The sequence below is a fragment of the Schistocerca piceifrons genome, chromosome 7 (genome assembly GCF_021461385.2).
Source record: "Schistocerca piceifrons isolate TAMUIC-IGC-003096 chromosome 7, iqSchPice1.1, whole genome shotgun sequence".
NCBI classification, from domain to species: domain Eukaryota; kingdom Metazoa; phylum Arthropoda; class Insecta; order Orthoptera; family Acrididae; genus Schistocerca; species Schistocerca piceifrons.
This window is the reverse complement of record NC_060144.1, coordinates 14,465,122-14,486,315: the sequence shown is the minus strand read 5'-3', so window position 1 is coordinate 14,486,315 and position 21,194 is coordinate 14,465,122. Positions and strand designations below refer to the sequence as shown.

Genomic DNA, 21,194 nt, shown 5'->3' with positions numbered 1-21,194 from the left:
CCACTGGTGATCGTCGAGGGGACACTGAATAGTGCACGGTACATCCAAACCGTCATCGAACCCATCGTTCTACCATTCCTAGACCGGCAAGGGAACTTGCTGTTCCAACAGGACAATGCACGTCCGCATGTATCCCGTGCCACCCAACGTGCTCTAGAAGGTGTAAGTCAACTACCCTGGCCAGCAAGATCTCCGGATCTGTCCCCCATTGAGCATGTTTGGGACTGGATGAAGCGTCGTCTCACGCGGTCTGCACGTCCAGCACGAACGCTGGTCCAACTGAGGCGCCAGGTGGAAATGGCATGGCAAGCCGTTCCACAGGACTACATCCAGCATCTCTACGATCGTCTCCATGGGAGAATAGCAGCCTGCATTGCTGCGAAAGGTGGATATACACCGTACTAGTGCCGACATTGTGCATGGTCTGTTGCCTGTGCCTATGTGCCTGTGGTTCTGTCAGTGTGATCATGTGATGTATCTGACCCCAGGAATGTGTCAAAGTTTCCCCTTCCTGGGACAATGAATTCACGGTGTTCTTATTTCAATTTCCAGGAGTGTATATGGACAGGTAAACTAATACTGCCAACGAATTTTGTGGACCACATGGATAGATACGTATTGTATTGAGGAACCCATTGACAGTTATTACTGTAAAGTATAACGCTTGTCTTATTTGTCGTAATATACCAGATAATATAAAATTACATACCCTCCCTCACCCACCCTCTCCCCACCACCTGTACATTCCGGTGTGGGGTGTATTATGTCGGACATCCTTTTGCCCGGCTTAGTGCAGCAACTCGGCGTGGCAGGGACTCAACAAGTTGTTGGAAGTTTCATGCAGCCATGTTGCCTCTGTACTGTCCGTAATTGCCAAAATGTTGCCGGTGCAGAATTTTAATCACGAACTGACCTCTAGATTATGTGCCGTAAATGATCTTTGGGTTTCGTGTCGGACGATTTGGGTGGCCAAGTCATTCCCTCGAATTTTCCAGAACTTTCTTCAAGCCAGTCGGGAACAATTCTGGCCCGATGACAAGCTGCACTGTCATCCATGAAAATTGGCTGCAAACGGTCTCCAAGTGGCTGACCATAACAATTTCCAGTGAATGATCGGTGCAGTTGGACCAGAGGATCCACTCCAGTTCATGTAAACACGGCCCGTGGCTTCATGGGGTGTGTGACACATACGAACCGCACCATCAGCTCTTACTAAATGAAATCGGGACTTGTGTGACCACGCCACGGTTTTCCAGTTGTCTGCGATCCAACCGATAAGATCACGAGGCGAGGAGAGGCACTGCAGGCGATGTCGTGCTGTCAGTGGAGAAAGGCACTCGCGTCCGCCGTCTGCTGCCACAGCCCATTACCGCCAGATTTCACCGCACTGTCCCACACTGATTCCTGTGGTTATTTCACACAGTTTTGCTTGTCTGTTAGCAATGACAACTTTACGCAAACGCCGCTGCTCTGGGTCGTTAAGTGAAGGCCGTCGGCCACTGCGTTGTCCATGACGAGAGGTAATGCCTGAATATGCTATTCTCGTCACAGTCCTAATACAGTGAATCTCGGAATACTGAATTCCCTAATGATTTCCGAAATGGAATGTCTCATGCGTCCAGTTCCAACTACTATTCCGCACTGAGAGTCTGTTATTTCCATCGTGCGGCCATAATCAGGTCGGAAACCGTTTCGCATTAATCACATGAGTACAAATGGCAGCGTCGCCAATGCAATGCCCTTTTATACCTTATGCACGCGATACCACCGCCATCTCTAATGTGCATATCGCTGTCCCATGACTTTTGTCACCTCAGTGTGCTTCAGCTTCTATTTTCTCCATACTGTAGTGAGATATGGCTTTCGTTCCAGCTTTAAAAACAATTTTGATTTTAGCTTCATTTAATACGCGACAGTGTATGACCTAAAATGAACCAAACGTAAAGTAGCCAGCGACTACATTCTTCAATGCATACAACTGAAATTTCATGGGATAACCTGCTTAGAAATTATCACGATAACTATGACCAGTATCGAAAAAAAATTAGACACTTTATCATCAAGCTCTGTTGCGAAACTGTAAGATACGACAAAAATCAGTTTTGTGTGCCAGTTACTTTTCTCAGAGTCGAATGAGAAGTTTTATACAGCGAAGAAAACGAGCAGAATCGAAATGAGTGGTTTTTTAAAAGAACAGAAAAATGTCTACAGAAAAACTAATACCAGCAGTTGATGTAGCATTGCTTCATTAACACACAATATTTTTAACAGTAAGAAAACCGGAAACTTTATTATTCTCACGCATCTTATCAGCACACCTAGGACAGGGCAGCCGCACTGCACCGCTTCGCGCCGAACCACTGGGCTACGCACGCGGTCCAGCGGCGCTCCACGTCCGGAACAGACCGTCCGCCCGCGCAAGACGTTCTGTGACGTATCACTCAAGTGCATGTGTGAGACAAGGGTTCAGAGGAAGAAGCGCGCACTTCGGACTTTAATCGTGGGGCAAGGCGGTGTATTTCCTCCTGAACCGGACCTGATGGGATGGCCGTGCTGTGTGGACATGGCACCGGCTATTAGCGGACAGCATCAGGCGGAATTTACGAGGCTAAGTCAAAAAGGACCTGCACAACATTTTCCTGATAACAGTAACAGTACTAAATTTACTGTGACGTCATTTTCAACATCATCGCCTGCTTTTCAGTGTGCTTGGTCCATCGTCGTACGAGATTTCCGGCACCATCTTCAAGTGGATCAAACAAAAGGAAATACGACGGGGCGTCATCAGGGATTACTGTCCCCCAGAATGCATAGCGTACTCAGTTTGAATTGAATTGTGCGGTTGGTGGAAAAAAAAAAAAAAAAAAAAAGAACGCCATTTGACAATCGATTTTGGTGTTTGTTTCGAATGGCAGACTTCAGTTCATTCCAAAGCTCATCAACGTAATATCAATTGTTTACTGTTGATCACTTTTAAAGGTAATGTTCCACAATTGGCCCTTAGGCCAAAAAAAGCGTCACTGACCCTTGAGGGTTTTTTAAAAATCTAGATGCCGGCTGTTTTGATTCCATTCTATGGCGTTCGTTTCTGATTCTCGAAGCGATTAATCTCTGTTTCATCTCCAGTAATGATTCACTTCAAAAACATTTCAGCTTCATTAGTGTGATAGTCCTGTAGCTGCTGACAGATTCTCGTACGATTGCGTTTGCTTTCTTCACCTTATAGTTTTGGAAAACTAATTGCGCAGGCTTTACGAAAGTTTGAAAAGTTTCGGCTGCCATCGACATTTCGTTGGACTGACTCAAGTCAGTTTGGGCACGTGTTATACCAAAATAAAATATCTGACAAGTTCCATATTACTAATTGGCTCGAGCTAGGACGTATCGTCGCATCAATATACTTTGTGTCGTACAAGCGACCACGATTTTGTTGCACTTTGTGTCCCGTGGCCGTTATAGGAAACGCGTGGTGACATTACTTTAATCAAGTACAGTGATGATGAGGAAAACACATCGTGTTATGAATGATTTCAAGACGTGCTCATACTACCACGTGTTTTACCGTGTTCTCGAAAAATATCACAATCAGCTTACGATAATCCGACCGAAGCTCCCTCACTCCCGGGTGGTCGCAGCCATACTTTGCCGGTCGTCGTCTGTAAACAATTAATGCGTAGATCTTAAATACAATCCAAACTCCATTCGAAGAGGTTCACAGGTATCACCAAGGCACTAAACTGCAATGTGCAGGCGACCGTGCCTCTTCGGTTCATACAACAGACCAGCGGCAACTTTCTGTAAATTGTTTCAGTACTGCATATGAATAGTATGGCCTGACCGTCAACAGCCCAAAAATAGAGGTACTCTCCTAACCAGCTGCTGAACTGCCTTTTTTTTATCTTCTGGGACCAAACTGCTTAGGTCATCGGCCCATAAGCTTACACACTGTGGTGTCGCCGCCAGACACCACACTCGCTAGGTGGTAGCCTTTAAATCGGCCGCGGTCCGTTAGTATATGTCGGACCCGCGTGTCGCCACTATCAGTGATTGCAGACCGAGCGCCGCCACACGGCAGGTCTAGTCTAGAGAGACTCCCTAGCACTCGCCCCAGTTGTACAGCCGACTTTGCTAGCGATGGTTCACTGTCTACATACGCTCTCATTTGCCGAGAGGACAGTTTAGCATAGCCTTCAGCTACGTCATTTGCTACGACTTAGCAAGGCGCCATATTCAGTTACTATTCTGAACAGATAATATTGTGAATCATGTACCGTCAAGAGCGACGTTCATCATTAATGGATTGAAGTTAAGTATCAAACTAATTACTTCCACTTTCTGAATTCTAATTCCTTGTCATGTTCCAGACCTCACGTCAGTACAGTCCTTCCCACCTCACGCCAGCCTGCGTGAGCTAAAACGCGGGCATTTCGGCCCCACTAGTAATACGGTGTTGGCCCTTCTGCCAACACAACACACACTACTTAATCTAACGTAAAGTAACTAACGCCATGAACAACAAACACAGCCATGCCCGAGGGAGGACTCGAACGTCCGACGGGAGGAGCCGCGCGGACCGTGAAAAGGTGCCTCAGACCACGCGGGGTACTGCCTCTCCAGATAGCAATATGTCTGTTCGCAACACACCTTTGGAACAAGTTGATTACTTCCTCTATCTGGGACGAAGTGTATTATCTATTCGCTATTCACCGAAAGAAAGGACGTGAAGGAAAGGATCCGAGCTGCGATGTTGCTTTTGAACGTCTCATACATCGGGTCTTCCCGAATAAAGATCTGACACTACGCACAAAACTGGTAGTGTATCGGGCAGTTGTTTTTTCTATCCTGTTCTATGGTTGTGAACCGTGGACGGTACACAGCTTTGATCTTTCGAAACTGGAACGCTTCAACCAACAGAAGGTTACATATAGCGAAGGACGTCACTTCGTATCAAACACAACTATTCTTGAGAAGGCAGAGACGTAGAGCACACAAGCCGCCGTCATTCTCACCCGCTGGAGACGCCCAATCCGTCTGAGTTGGTAGCCAAGCGACAGACTTCCTCGACAGCTTCAAACGTCGGATTACTTTACAAATGAGTTAATGTGTTAAATAATTAACGTAAAGGATGTAAAGCCGTTATGATTGTAGACCCACAATCCTAATTAAGTTCTTTGTATTAATTTCGGATTATTCATTCATAGAATAATGAAAATTTTGCAGATGTATTCAGTTGTATAAGTGGATACTATCAGAAAAATGGTTGATGAATAGAGTAAGTAGTAAAGAAATAATAATCTAAAACGTCATGCTGAATGCCGAAGTTGTTCTACATGCACAAGGTACAATTACTAAGCGATAAACTGTTTTCCTTTCATTATTTAATGGCGGCAAAAGATTTACCAAAAGTTTTGAATTGTGTTCAAAATTTGTTGGAAGTCGCTAAGTTTTCTGGTTATCGAACACTGCATGAGTTCGGTCACTGAGGTACGAAAGAAGCTAGGTTTTCTTAAAACGTAAATTACAATGCTTATGACGTTACATCTCCTGAACTATGTGTCCTCCAATGATATACCACTAATTTTCCTGCAAAATTATATGTGGTTACTGTCAGCAGTATGTGTTGCGTATATAGTTAGCGACAAATAAATAATAAAATAAAACATCGTGCCATATGCTGACGTTTCACTCAATAACAAAGACAATGTGAAGAACATTTTTTCCTTTCATTATTTTGTGAGGGGTGTCAGTGAGAGAAACTTCCAACAAACTTTACACACAAAACGTTTTCGAAAGTCGCCAAGTGATCTCATTCTCAAATGCTGCATCAGTATACGTAATCTAGGTAATATTTAAACCATGAGAAATGCACAGTTTCTAACTTTAAGACCTGACTTATTGTGTTAAACCTTTAGCGTAAGATGATACCTCTTAATGAGTATATTATGAAAGGATTTTAAATTTTTAAAGCCGATCAATAACTGTAACTACTGAAAGTCAAATTACTGTTGCCCCTGGAAGTAGCTAGATACTCAGCCTTCAGCTGGGAAGTGTGGCCCTTCAGCCGTTTAGTAATATTCTTAGAGGAGAGGTCGGCTGAAAACTTAAGCCGAATACGCCGAAACAAAATAACTAAATATGTGTCTTTTACGATTATAAGAGGTCTCATACAACAGTACTGAAAGCAACGCTTTATGAACGTTTGTGCTACAGACTCTTTTCCGGCGCAGGCCGAGCCTAGGTAGCCTGCAGTATGAATGAGGCCCTGTGTAGACAGACCAAAATAGAAGACCTGCAGAAAACTGCAGGTACGGTAGAGTGCCGACTGGAAAGGCAGGCAGATGAGCGGAGCTGCGACGGCGCGCCGCCCACTCACCGTTCTGTGTCGCTCTGTACTGCTCGTCGTACAGGTGCCAGACGCGGGCGTGCGCCTTGATCACCGTGTGGGTGGACAGGTAGTCGCCGACGCCGGAGGCGTTCTGCGACGGCGCGAAGCCGACGCTCGCGTACCCATTCGCAAAGACGGCCGGTTCGTTGAACGTGATCCACCACTTCACCTGCGCAGACAGACGCTGCGAATAAAGTCTGAAAATTACCGTCTCACCGAGGAGGCTGAGTGGAACCGAGACTCACCCTGTCTCCGAAGTTTTCAAACAGAACCCTGGCGTACTCCACAAAGTAGTCGGCCATCAGTTGGTTGGGCCAGCCTCCGAGGTACTGCAGCGCTTGCGGCAGGTCGAAGTGGTACATCGTCACCTGCACAAGGCGACACACCACGGCTTTAACTCTGCAACGCGGTAGCAGTTTAGGAAGTTTAAGATGCACTGATGTCCACATATGACACTCTTTGTCAATGGAATAGTGTTTACTCCAAACTAAATGTTCACTTTAAACAGAATACCGATACTGATTTTACAAAAAGTCTTACTAAGCAGAAACGGTGATGGGAAACTTAAAAGAAGAAATCATCAACCAGTATGTGAATGACGTGATAGCTACAAGTTGTGCTCCAGATTAATAAGACCTATCATTTAAAACTTCAAATTTCGGCGCAATGCACACTACCACGTTTCACTGCAAAGTCTGAACGATTAGACTTCTCATTTACGAATAATGTGGAACGAAAATTGTTAAATTCTAATGTATCGCATACAAATATTTTTTTGCCATTAGAATATACATCGCATTCATCATCCGTCAAAAGAATAACAGACGAACATTACCGCATACAATTTTAGTTCGTAAATAACGAATATTTTATTAAATGTTCTGTATCTACATATATAAACTGGAGTCCTCTGCTCGCGTCTCTTTTTGTATGTCCACGATAATCTGAGGAACTAATGTAGAGATACTGATACGGTATTGGAATTCTCGGGAACGCTATCCTGCTGCCAGTATGTCTCGAAAACAGGCAAAAATGCATTGTTTTCCAGTGTTTCGTCCGCGACTGTTTTACTTTCGTAAAATGAAGAACAAACCGTCTTCAGTCACAAGTTGTGACTGAAGGCGGTTTGTTCTTCATTTTACGAAAATATATATATATATATATATATATATATATATATATATATGGTGTCCCTTTTATATTGACCACCCTAAATAACTGTTATTCCAGATGCAAATTACAAAATGTTTCAAGCAAATATTCTTTAGCCATTAGGGGAACATCAGTCAGCATGAGTGACTTCGTTGTAGCTTTGTTTTTTACAAAGTTATGAACAGCGGTATGGCTTTTTTAAATGGCACCCTGTATTTTTTATTCGGTGATTCATTTCCTCTCCTAAAGACCTATTCAAAAATGTATCACAGTGTACCATTCACTGAAACACAACGTTATTAATTACATAACACAACATTGACTTTGAGCACGGGATCACACACTCGCCCACTTGCTGGAGATGACAAAACAAATCAAAACCAAGTAAAAACATAACACAAAATTGACTTTGACTCTCTTGTACCATTTCTCAGGAGTAGAACATTCAAAGGTACTCAAAGTGGTGACCCTGAGCACCGATACACTGGTGCACTCTTTGAATGAAATAATTGTTCACTGCTTCCAGTATTGTCTGCTGAAGAGAGTTACAAGCAAGCACGATACGTTCCTGCATGCCCTCTAGAGTTGTTGGAATATCGCGAAAGACAACGTCCTTAATGCATCACCAACGAAAAAAGTCCAGAGGATTTAAATCAGGAGACCTAGAAGGCCAAGTAATTGTTCCTCCTCGACAAGTCCATCTGGCAGGATACCTTTGGTTCAGACCACGACGTGCACGCAAGGCATTATGTGCTGGACATCCATCATGTAGATACCACATAAGCATTCTGGTTCTTAGCGGCACTTCATCCAGAAGAGGAAGAAGTATTCGTCTCAGGAAGTTGATATACGCTGTACCATTTAGACTACCATTGGTCAAATAAAGGCGAATAATTGTAGTACCAAGCATCCCACAACAGACGTTAACGCACCATTGACGCTTATGTTCCACCTGTCTAAGCCATCGTGGGTTGTCGCTGGACCAGTAATGCATGTTCCTTGTATATTTACCTGTCCTTTGTTTCAGAAGGAACATTCATCGGCAAATAGAACATTGGAGAAATTCGAGTTGGCGAGGATTTGCTACTGTGCCCACTGACAGAACTGTGCACGATTCAGGAAATCATTTCCATGCAATTCCTGATGTAGGTGTACATGGTAAAGACGAGGAAACACCCGTCTGGAACATGGGTTCTTGTCAGGATATCGCTCTCCGTACAGTTCCGCTGGCTGTGTAGCATTTCGCCTACCTTCAACAACAGCCAGCCGGAGTGGCCGAGCGGTTCTAGGCGCTACAGTCTGGAACCGCGCGACCGCCACGGTCGCAGGTTCGAATCCTGCCTCGGGCGTGGATGTGTGTGATGTCCTTAGGTTAGTTAGGTTTAAGTAGTTCTGAGTTCCCGGGGACTGATGACCTCAGAAGTTGAGTCCCATACTGCTCAGAGCCATTTGAACCATTTCAACAACAACAATAAAAGAAACGCTATGTCGATTGCGGTTTGTAGGACGGACAGCCTTTACTGTATCTCTACTCTACACAACAGTACTTAAAAGCACGTGAATGTGTTCCATTACCCGAGTACCTGCACTAAGCGCTGGAACGTCAACGTCAATGTTGTGGTTCAAATGGCTCTGAGCACTATGGGACTTAACTTCTGAGGTCATCAGTCCCCTAGAACTTAGAACTACTTAAACCTAACTAACCTACGGACATCACACACATCCACGCCCGAGGCAGGATTCGAACCTACGACCGTAGCGGTCGAGCTGGTTCCAGACCTTAGCGCCTAGAAACGCTCGGCCAGCACGGCCGGCGTCAGTGTTCTGTTATGTAATTAATAACGTTGTGTTTCAGTGTTGGTACACTGTGATACATTTCTGAATATAGGAGAGGAAATGTACTACCGAATAAAAAATACAGGGTGCCATTTAAAAAAGCCATACCGCTGTTCATATCTTTGTAAGAAAACAAAGCTACAACGAAGGGAATCATGCTGATTCATGTCGCCCTGACAGCTAAAGAATATTTGCATAAAACATTTTGGAATTTTCATCTGAACAAACGGTTATTTAGGGTGGTCAAGATAAGTAGGACATCCTATATATACTAAAAAAATTATATTGAAACAAATAAGCCCTCGGTCACAAATATTAAGTCAAAATTGACCTGGTTTCGACGCTGCTATGAGCGTTGTCTTCAGAATTAGACTAACTGTACTAAAACATTAGGTGTATAGCACATTAATAAAATTAAAGTTTGTACTGACTCGAAAAGATGCAGTACTTACAAGTCACATATTAAAAAAGATCTCAGCCGGAAAGGCGACGTCATGAACACTTGTCAGATGGCTGCTCGTACTGTGGACAAGGGTTGCAACAAGACTGAGGTGCCCACTTTAGAAAGTGGGGCAAGTAAACATGGTGTTGCTACGAGCGCCATCTAGTAGTCGCAGAAACAACTAGGCTACTGTACATTCAAAATTAGACACATGAAATTGTGATGCAGCTGATTCAGGCATAACGTAAGCATTAATAATAACAGGATGAAGTTACATATTTATCTGCTTTAAATAGAGATACATTTTGTAACGTAAAAACATTAGTTATGACATACAAGAAAACAGCAAAGATGTGACAGGAAAACAACATTTCGGTAAACTGCATGAGGAAATCTGAATCAAAGATCAAGCAATGGCTTTATACAGTCAAAAAAGTTTTTATTTCGCAGCTGCAGCTGTTCGTTGAGAATGAGGCCATCATGACGAGTGAGATGTTTGAAAATCTCCAATTCCTCTAAGACATCTAACCTACGCCCCTTTTTTTTCGGTATGCAGAATGTTGTTATCGCCTATGGCTTTAGGCACGTGTCCAGTAATTAAGAGATGATCGGCAAAGGATGAATTTAGGGGACTGGTGCCGTTCTTTCTCAAAAGATGTTCTTTATATCTGATGGTGAAAGCACGTCCAGTTTGCGCTATATAATAGGAGGAGCAGGTATCGCAGATGATCTTAAAACGCCAGAACTTTCTGTAGGGGAGCGAATGGATTTCAAATTATGAATGAAATTTCTCTTTAGATTATTATTAGTAGAGAAGGCAACATTGCAGTTGTATTTGTTGCGAAGCATGCGCTGAATCTGATAGGAGTCAATTTTGACTTAATATTTGTGACCGAGGGCTTATTTGTTACAATATAATTCTGACACGGTCACTGAATCTTAGCAGCTATGTTCAAAATTTTACGTTTCTTACTTGCCCAGGTATCTAAGGCTGCTTCTAAATATAAAGAATTAAAAAAGAAAATTCTAAATACACGTACGGCTATCTATTTTAACAAGCAGTGTGAAAAAATGGGACTTGTCCCGACTTATACAAAAGCCTACATCAATTTTTCTGTATGTAAGAAAAATCCAAAGTCCTTTATACCTATCATTAAGAATATTATTTGTAATAGGATAAAAGAGCTGTACGCTAAAAAAAGACCGTCTTAACGAAGAAGCATACCATTTGTACTTAAATATCACAAACACTTATCGTGTTAACTATAATTTTAATACTGACGACATGTGGACGCAAATTAACGAACATCTAGAGATTTGTAAAATAGGTATAATGCAGAAACACGAGAAGAAGCTCAGTAATCTTTTTTGTCTGCTTTCTAATGAAAAATGCCCTCAGAATATATTTCAAAAAAGCAGTCACGTCTTTCATGAAAGAATTTTAAATAAAACCAACATTGTCTTTACTGAGAATGAAAAAGTCCTGTTAGGAAAATGACTAAAATACAATGTCAGGCCTAACCTGTCAGACAGAAATGTAAGAGAAAATATGCTTGTTGATTTAAAAATCGGTCTCGATTATAATAAGATAGATAATGCTTCTCAAGCCAGAATTGCGTATGATGTAACCCGCATGCTAGAGAAAAATGCAGCTACTTTGTCTAATGCTGCGCATAACGACAGAATTTTAGAAACTTCCATTAATAATAAACGTAAAACAGCAAATGCTTTAATAACTAAATCCGATAAAGGTTGTTGTCTAGTCATTGCTTATATTTCTGAGTATATTTTTAAAACTGAAAAATTCTTCAGTGAAAACAACATATCGGAACTGCATGATGATCCGACTCCTAAATTACAGAAAGAAGTAAGGTCAGCCATTAACAATGCAAAATTGCTTATAAAACCTTTCCAAAAGAAACTATTCATCAATATGAACCCACAGCCCCCTAAACTTCGGTCCCAGTTCAAAATTCATAAACCTAATCATCCAATACGTCCAATCTCCAATAGCATGAATAGCGCATATCACGATTTGCCCGATTTCTACAAGAAACTTTGAAAAATCCTTCGTTTTCGAAAATAATTATTCCGTTCCTAACAGCCACGTTTTGGTCCAAAATATTAAAAACTTAGTATGCAGTTCAGACACCAAGCTTTTTTCCTTAGATATTAAAAATCTTTATACCAATGCCCCGGTACATGAGACGCTCATCATTATGGAAGAAAACTTAAGTCAATTTAAAAAGATCTATCAGATGAACAGATTACTGATTTTATGAATCTCATTAATGTCGTTGTCAAGTACAACTACTTAGAATTCAACGGACATCTGTACCAGCAGTCTGATGGGCTCGCTATGGGCAACCCTTTAGCCGGCATCCTCACCGACATCTTTATCAATTCTTTGGGAAAAAAGCTGTTTAACCGTGTCTCAGCCGCTTCACTAGGTATCCTTCCTTACACAAGATACGTTGATGATATTCTAGTCATCTATAACGGACCCGCCGATAAAATTGATCATATATTTAAACTTTTTAACGACCTCCATGAAAAAATTTGTTTCACTATTGAACTCGAAAACGATAACCGCCAATTAAATTATTTAGAGTTGACGCTTACAATAGAAGACAATAACATCATTTTCAATATTTTTCGAAAAGAAACGTATACTGACCAAATCGTGCCTGCTTCCTCTTTTCATCCACAGTCTCAAAAAATGGCCCTTTTTTCACTCTGCCGTCCACCTCCATACCACTTTCAAGAGAAAAGTTTAATGAGGAGATTAATTTACTTAAAACCATAGCAGTCAATAATGAATATACGCCTAACATAGTGGACGATATGCTAAAAAAGAAAACTGCAAGAACTACCACGGACAACACCTCATGCACTGAAGTTAACCCAAAAAAAAGTTTTTCCATTCCTTTCATAAGACCCATTTCCTATCGGATTCAGCGCATGCTTCGCAACAAATACAACTGCAATGTTGCCTTCTCTACTAATAATAATCAAAAGAGAAATTTCATTCATAATTTGAAATCCATTCGCTCCCCTACAGAAAGTTCTGGCGTTTATAAGATCATCTGCGATACCTGCTCCTCCTATTCTATAGGGCAAACTGGACGTGCTTTCACCGTCAGATATAAAGAACATCTTTTGAGAAAGAACGGCACCAGTCCCATAAATTCATCCTTTGCCGATCATCTCTTAATTACTGGACGCGTGCCTAAAGCCATAGGCGATAACAATATTCTGCATACCGAAAAAAAAGGACGTAGGTTAGATGTCTTAGAGATTTTCAAACATCTCACTCGTCATGATGGCCTCATTCTCAACGAACAGCTGCAGCTGCGAAATAAAAACTTTTTTGACTGTATAAAGCCATTGCTTGATCTTTGATTCAGATTTCCTCATGCAGTTTACCGAAATGTTGTTTTCCTGTCACATCTTTGCTGTTTTCTTGTATGTCATAACTAATGTTTTTACGTCACAAAATGTATCTCTATTTAAAGCAGATAAATATGTAACTTCATCCTGTTATTATTAATGCTTACGTTATGCCTGAATCAGCTGCATCACAATTTCATGTGTCTAATTTTGAATGTACAGTAGCCTAGTTGTTTCTGCGACTACTAGATGGCGCTCGTAGCAACACCATGTTTACTTGCCCCACTTTCTAAAGTGGGCACCTCAGTCCTGTTGCAACCCTTGTCCACAGTACGAGCAGCCATCTGACAAGTGTTCATGACGTCACCTTTCCGGCTGAGATCTTTTTTAATATGTGACTTGTAAGTACTGCATCTTTTCGAGTCAGTACAAGAGAAAGGATGTTGGTAGATCTCCTAAATTCATGTGATCTGATGCAAACTCTGTTTTTTCCAACTAGGGTGCAGGGGAACAGTAGCACAGCCACAGACAATATTTTTATTCATTCTTCATTACTAGATGGGCATTCTGTTAGTAAAAGCGTGAATGGCCTTTCAGACCATGATGCACAAATTTTAACACTAAAAGGCTTTTGTACTCAAACAAATGTCACATGTAATTACAGACTATGTAGGAAACTTAATCCAACAGCAACAGAGAGTTTTTTATATCTTGTCAAGGAACAAGAGTGGCAGCATGTTTACAGTGCCGACGACATGATGACAAATCTATTGCTTTGCTTAACACATTTCTCATGCTCTTTGAGAGTACTGGCAGTAATAGGCAGCCCGGGTGGCTGACTAGTGAGATAAGATTATCGTGTAGAACAAAGCGGGAATTATATCAAAATGTTAGAAGTAGTCACAATCAAACTGCAGTAGACCATTACAAACAGTATTGTAACGTGCTTAAAAATTTTATTAGGAAGCAAAGAGTATGTGGCGTGCAAATAGAATAGCTAATTCACAGGATAAAATTAAAACCATATGGTCAGTTGTGAAGGAAGTGTCTGGTCAGTAGCACAAGGTCGATGATATAAAGTCAGTTCGCAGTAAAAATATTTCTGTTGCTGATAAATGAGATATATGTACAGTATTTAACAATTATTTTCTGAGCATTGCTGATGAATCAAATAAAAATTTAGATTCTACAGGAAATCATATAACTTTCTTGGCAAATGCCTTTCTGAGATTGATATCTGAAATACTCCTCTGTGATACAGACGAGAGGGAGATTGAGTCAATAATTAAATCACTGAAGACTAAGGACTCTCATAGCTATGATGGAGCGCGTAGCAGAGTATTAAAGTACTGTGCTATACACCTAATGTTTTAGTACAGTTAGTCTAATTCTGAAGACGACGCTCATAGCAGCGTCGAAACCAGGTCAATTTTGACTTAATATTTGTGACCGAGGGCTTATTTTTTATAATATAATTCTGACACTGTCACTGAACCTTAGCAGATATGTTCAAAGATATACTAAAAAAAATTTTTCATCACCACGGTTTCGATAGTTCAGGAACCTGTACTGAAAATTGGAATAGAAATCAACATAAACATCGTTTCCGCCCTTTTTATTGCTCATGAAAATTACATATCGCATGTTGTACAACCATACAACAAGACCTTCAGAGATGGTGGTCCAGATTGCTGTACACACTAGTACCTCTAATACCCAGTAGCACGTCCTCTTGCATTGATGCATGCCTGTATTCGTCGTGGCATACTATCCACAACTTCATCAAGGCGCTCCTCAACGAAGATTTGATGTAGATCTGTCAGAGTGGTTGGTCGGTCACGTCGTCCACAAACAGTCCTTTTCACTCTATCCCAGGCATGTTCCATAGGGTTCATGTCTGGAGAACATGCTGGCCACTCTAGTCGAGCGATGTCGTTACCCTGAAGGAATCATTTCACAAGATGTGTACGATGGGGACGCGAATCGTCGTCCATGAAGACGAATGCCTCTCTAATATGCTGCCGATTTATGGTTGCACTATAGGACGGAGGATGGCATTCACGTATCTTACAGCCACCACGGTGCCTCCCATGACCACCAGCGGCGTACGTCGGTCACACATAATGCCACCCCAAAACAGCAGGGAACCTCGACCTTGCTGCACTCGCTGGATGGGTTGCCTCCAAACATGTCTCCGACGATTGTCTGGTTGAAGTCATATGCGACACTCATCGGTGAAGAGAACGTGATGACAATCCTGAGCGGTCTATTCGGCATGTTGTTGGGCCCATCTGTACCGCGCTACTTGGTGTCGTGGTTGCAAAGATGGCCCTCACCATCGACGTCGGGAGTGAATTTGCGAATCATGCAGCCTATTGCGCACAGTTTGGGTTGTAAAACGACGTCTTGTGGCTGCGCGAAAAGCATTATTCAGCATGGTGGCGTTGCTGTCAGGGTCCCTCCGAGCCATAATCTGTAGGTAGCGGTCATCCACTGCAGTAGTAGCCCCTGAGCGAGGCATGTCATTGACAGTTCCTGTCTTTCTGTATCTCCTCCATGTCCGAACAAAATCGCTTTGGTTCACTCCTGGACACTTCCCTTGTTGAGAGCCTTTCCTGGCACAATGCGGACGCGATCGAACCGCGGTGTTGACCGTCTAGGCATGGTTGAACTACAGACAACACGAGCCGTGTACCTCCTTCCTGGTGGAATGATTGGAACTGATCGGCTGTCTGACCCCTTCCGTCTAACCGACGCTGCTCATGCATGGTTGTTTACGTCTTTGTGAGGATTTAGTGACATCTCTGAACAGTCAAAGACACTATGTCTGTGATACAATATCGACAGTCAACGTCTATCTTCAGGAGTTCTGGGAACGGGGGTGATATATAATATATATATGCGCTGATGCTTCTGTACAAACTTACTTACTTAATTATATATTTATATAATATATTTATGTAAGCGTCAGTGCCTGAGACCTGGTCGCACTTAGCTTTCTTTTTATTTTCATATTTTGTTCAGAAGGAATTAAATATATTTAAATATCGATCGGTATTCTATTATTATTAAGAGTGTTATATATCAAGAAAAGACGTGCCAATTGAGAATTTAAAGTTCAATGTTTGAATTTCTTACAAATTCAAAGAGTATTAGAGGATATTTGTGTGGTGCACTCCATTGGTACTGGAAACTGGAACCTTCGCCTTTTTCGGGTAAGTGGTCCGCCAACAGAGATATCTTTCCCTCCCCACTACTTTCTCTCGATCTGTTTCTTCGTAGTTATGTCGTCAATCGTTCTTTGCTGATGTAACATGACAACTTTCCAATTCTCTCGATGAGAACTCTACTCAGTTTTGTATAACAGAGGGTGGCGAGTCCCCGACCAAACACGGCGACATATCGTGCCGGCGCTTTCCAAGCACGACTCACTGCCCGTTCTCATAGCAGCACTTACGGAAGTACCTAAACTCCTGCCTTGGAAACTCATATCCTTTCTTCCACGAGTACTATCCCCATCCCCGCAAGGAATGCAGCAGAACCGCTGTGAAGCTTGGAAGATGGGAGATGAGCCACTGCCGGAAGTAAAGCTATGACGGCGGCTCGGCAATCGCGCTTGGACTGCTCAGCCGGTAGAGCGCTTGCCCGCAGAAGGCAGAGGTCCCATGGTCGAATCCCGGCCTGGCCCACAGTATTAGTCTGTCAGGAAGTTCAATAAATTGTTCTTTTTTAGCAAAACGATGCCTCACGCTGGGCAGTTTGGTACCGCATTTGTCCATTGCCCACTCATCATTTGGCTATGAAATTTCATACAAAAATGATTTCTGTAATTTACAGGGAATCTTTGTTTTCACTCAACTCAATCATTTGAACAAAAATTGTAGCACTAACACTGGCTTGATACTTTTTCTAAGTGCTGAGCGGGTCGGAGTTACGACAGTTCAAAGTAATGCACTGTCGGATCGTGTTTAAGTCGCTTCTGATGCTCTACATAAGCGAAAAGACAGATTATGTACTGTTACAAACTCCTGCCGAAAATGTGATCCGTTTTAAGTTTCTGTCTCGCCATGGACTCTCTTTTCACGTCCCAACTTAGCCTCGGCAGAAATTTAGGATTTCATTTTGTACCTGACACAGTGGTCAAGAAAATACACGGCCAACTGAACAGGAGATGGGCCACATTCGTGGCACCAGGGGCTCCGAAATGTCCACCTGTTACTAGTGTATTTGGAAGGCAGTGAAGCAGCGCCTCTGCGTGGCTTCGATTGAGCAAGTCCGTGGTATGTTTCCGGTGGTATGTAGCACAACATGTCGACCCACAGATCACATAATTCCCGTAAATTACAGATAGGTTGTCTTTAAACTCCAGTACCATGGGGCGTGGTGACTAGGGGAATATCTCCGGCGCGACATACTCACAAGGGTTAGGCCTTGGCAGGTCGCTTGTGTAAAACCTAAAATCTAGGACTCCGTGATATTTTGGTTCAACACCCAACCGTTTTTGAGAAAAACTGGTCTAAAGTTCATGACGCGCCATCGATATATAACTGAAAATTGAGCATATTTCATCAGCATATATGACGTCCGCAAACGAATATTTTCTTATAAATCGAGGAAAGAAACTTCGTTGACTGCCTCTTTGTACGAAAACAACTCTGAGTAATAGTGGTGCTAGTACGCGCATTAATCTCACGGTGTCGCATGACGTAGAAAAACGAACACTTGCCGCTGTTGATGGTTTACACACTGTAACACATTCGCACATGAAACGTGTGGAATATTGTTACCTAAGGTTTCCCTGTGATTAAAAGCAACTAATGGTTAATTTGTTCCTCGGGGTATACAAGAAGTCAATCGTTTAATTAACTCAGTAAGAAATGCTTACGTCAATGGCTCTAGTTCCCATAAATTGACAAATTAAATTTACAAAACATATCTTGATAACATTTTAAAACCATAAAAAGTTTTTTTCTGAGACAACAAGTTTTGTCTGACACAGGCTCACTGAGGTGGACAAACTAAGAGTGTTATGTATGATAGCATGCTTATAAATGAGGACAATCAACCGACTTGTACGGTACACGTAATACCGCCGAACTGCACAGCTGTGGGCTAACCATATTACGTTTATTTTTATCGCCAAGTTAAAAGCTTCATTACCAGTTTTCAAAACTGCAATCTGCTTTTGTGAAATCTTGCGGGATTTGCACAACATGATACGGAATTTGGGGTGGACATTACTGAAACGAAGGCGTTTCTCGTTGCTGCGGGATCTTCTCACCAAATTTCAATCACCTACTTTCTCGTCCGAATGCGAAAATATTGACCTACGAAGGTGAAACGATCGTCATAAAAAAATAAAGGAAGTCAGAGCTCGCACGGAAAGACATAAGTGTTTGCCTTTTTTGCCCGTGCTGTTCCAGAGTGGAATAACAGATAATTAATGCAAAGCTGGTTCGATGAAACCTCTGCCAGGTTCTTAAGTGTGATTTGCAGAGTTTCTATGTAGATGTGGATGTAGATGTGAACCGTGCAGATACAATAACAATTCGCAGCATAATTCAGGTTCAACTTTCAGCATCTATTTTTCAGGCACTGGTACCGTGTCCATTGCAAGAGTCAAAAATTAATTCCCAAAAAAGAAAGATTTTTAAATATAAATCAAGTCTATTTCGTGCCGATTCATCGAAAGGAACGATGTAATTGCGCGAATATTGCATTTATTACATGTCCTTGATGCTGCGAGTGTATTTGTTTCGAATGTTTTAACGGCAATCTAATAGCTCGAAAGAAATGAAGGATATTTAACAAAGTGAGTGAAAGAATAACTGCAAAGCTACCAGGATTAGATTTTTAGTTCTTTTCTAATCCAAATGGTTTAGGAAATTTATTTGCCTACTTTGTCATTATTGCTTATTGATTTACTTACCTACGTAAGACTCCTATCCCTACCAATTTCGAAATGAAAAAAATATAGAAAGAAAATGAACACACTAGGGAATCGAACAGAGGTTCTCTGCTCCCCAGCCAAATACCTTGGTCACTATGTCAACGGCGCCTTCGCTGCACAGCGTGTACCTTATGACTACATGAGTAACAGTTAAAAAAGTTTCCCTCCTTAATTTCTAGGAAAATATACATTTGCGGACCACACACATAATGATGAAAGATGTTCAATTTTCAGTTATCCACCGATCTCGACAATTTTGAATGGATTGTGCTTCATGAACTTTAAGGGTGGGGCAGGGTGTGGGGAGGTGTTGAACTAAATATCCTAGAGTCTTTAATTTTAGGTTGTCCACAAGCGACCTGCCAATATGAGACGAATCGGTTCGCCATATCTGAGGCCTTCCTTTTAGTGGCTCCTCCCACGATGCAAGCCAACACCAAGTGAGTTGCAGAGTTGACTGTCTACTAGATATTCTCTAAGACTTTACACCACACAAATAAACGAAGTGTTCGGTAAGTTCACTTACGGTTCTTGACTTCGTGCAACTGGTAAAATAACTAGTTCTTTTATTGATGTACCTGTTTTGAATCTGACGAAAGGCATTGTTGTCAGCATTTTTTCCAGCATTACGTTGTTTCATTTGCGATGTCATTGCTGACGCGAGCGGACACAGTCGCAGTCTTGAGGAGCGATCTGTGGCGTGCGTGTGGGTGCACGAACGTCCACAGACCGGGCAAAAAATGACACAGGTAGTGAGTGCGTTTACAGGTTGCATTTTACAAGAGCACACCTCGTGCAGCAGCCCTGAATGATTAGGAGGAACATTGTATTCCGTTAGGCAGTCTCAAGGACTGGCTGCGTAGTGGACGTAAGAAAACGCAAAAGAGCATCTGGACCAAGTAGCTCAGTCAAAGAGGCGTGACGACGCTAAAAAAGATTTGAAAACGTATGGATTTAGATTGTTATTTGTGAATGAATTATCTGACAAGGACATGGAGTGGTGAGCTGTATTCTGCTGTGCCTTGTTGGCACTCTTTCTAAATTCTGCTTGTAGCTGAAGAGTGTTATTTTCTGGTGGATGTCCAGTACATCGCAGTTCACATGGAGGAACGTGGTTGTCTAGTGAAGGAAAATTCCTCATTAGATGTAAGAGCTGATGTTAACAATGTGCGTCGGGATGTCGTCACGATACCATTATATGGAGTTTTTTTTTTTTAAGCATACGTGAATGGAAATTCTTATTTGTACACGTTGCAAAAGTGATGAATACCTGAGCTCGAAAACATAGAATCGTGGATCATGTATGGTTGCAGCAGGACGGAGCTCCAACATATTTTGCTATTCAGTTGCGTGCGTTCCTTGATGATCATTTTCGAAGCCTATCGACTGCGAGTGTTTCAGCAACGTCTCCAGCCCCATTGAAACGGCCACCACGCATTGCAGATCTTACCACGTCTGACAAGCCGGTATCGTCCATAATCAAATTCCATGTGGCTCAACATGTATGAGACTAATGATTAATTTCTCAGGAGTGTTGAGCAGGCCTTCCGAAACATAGCTCCTTGTACGTCAACGAGAACACAGACACGCTTAGATCCCTGTCAGAGGCATGATGGTGCACACACACAGTTTTTATGTGTGATTACTTCACTTGAAAGTTCCTTTTATAATTGTCAGCTACCAATTTTTTATGTTTTATGCCTCTGCTAACTTGTGAACAGTTTTGCTACGATAACCCATGCCCACTAGCGATGCAGTCAATTATCGCTCCGCTGCAGTGATCTGTCTTAACGACGCTCTTTGGTGAGCAGTAATGTTCGACCAGTACGATAGAAATGCAGACATGGTTTGTATTTGAATCGGGAACAAAAGGCTGCGTTCTACTGTGGTCTGTGGTGTGTTGGGTGCTCTGAGATACATCGTAGAGAGAGAGAGAGAAATTGGTTTGTGGTTACAACATGGGTCTGTATACAGGGTGGTCCATTGATCGTGACAGGGACAAATATCTCACGAGATAAGCGTCAAACGAAAGAACTACA

The 21,194-nt window shown here is 42.1% G+C and overlaps 1 protein-coding gene across 1 annotated transcript in view; it reads right to left on the bottom strand.

The window, feature by feature from the left end:
• LOC124805033 (myrosinase 1-like) overlaps positions 1-21,194 on the bottom strand; it is a 62,739-nt gene that overhangs the window by 27,715 nt on the left and 13,830 nt on the right. The window contains exons 4-5 of the mRNA XM_047265453.1: positions 6,631-6,753; positions 6,374-6,554 (exon numbers count right to left, since the gene is read on the bottom strand). Of these exons, the coding sequence (XP_047121409.1) occupies positions 6,374-6,554; positions 6,631-6,753 (304 nt within the window). The remainder of the gene's footprint in view (positions 1-6,373; positions 6,555-6,630; positions 6,754-21,194) is intronic.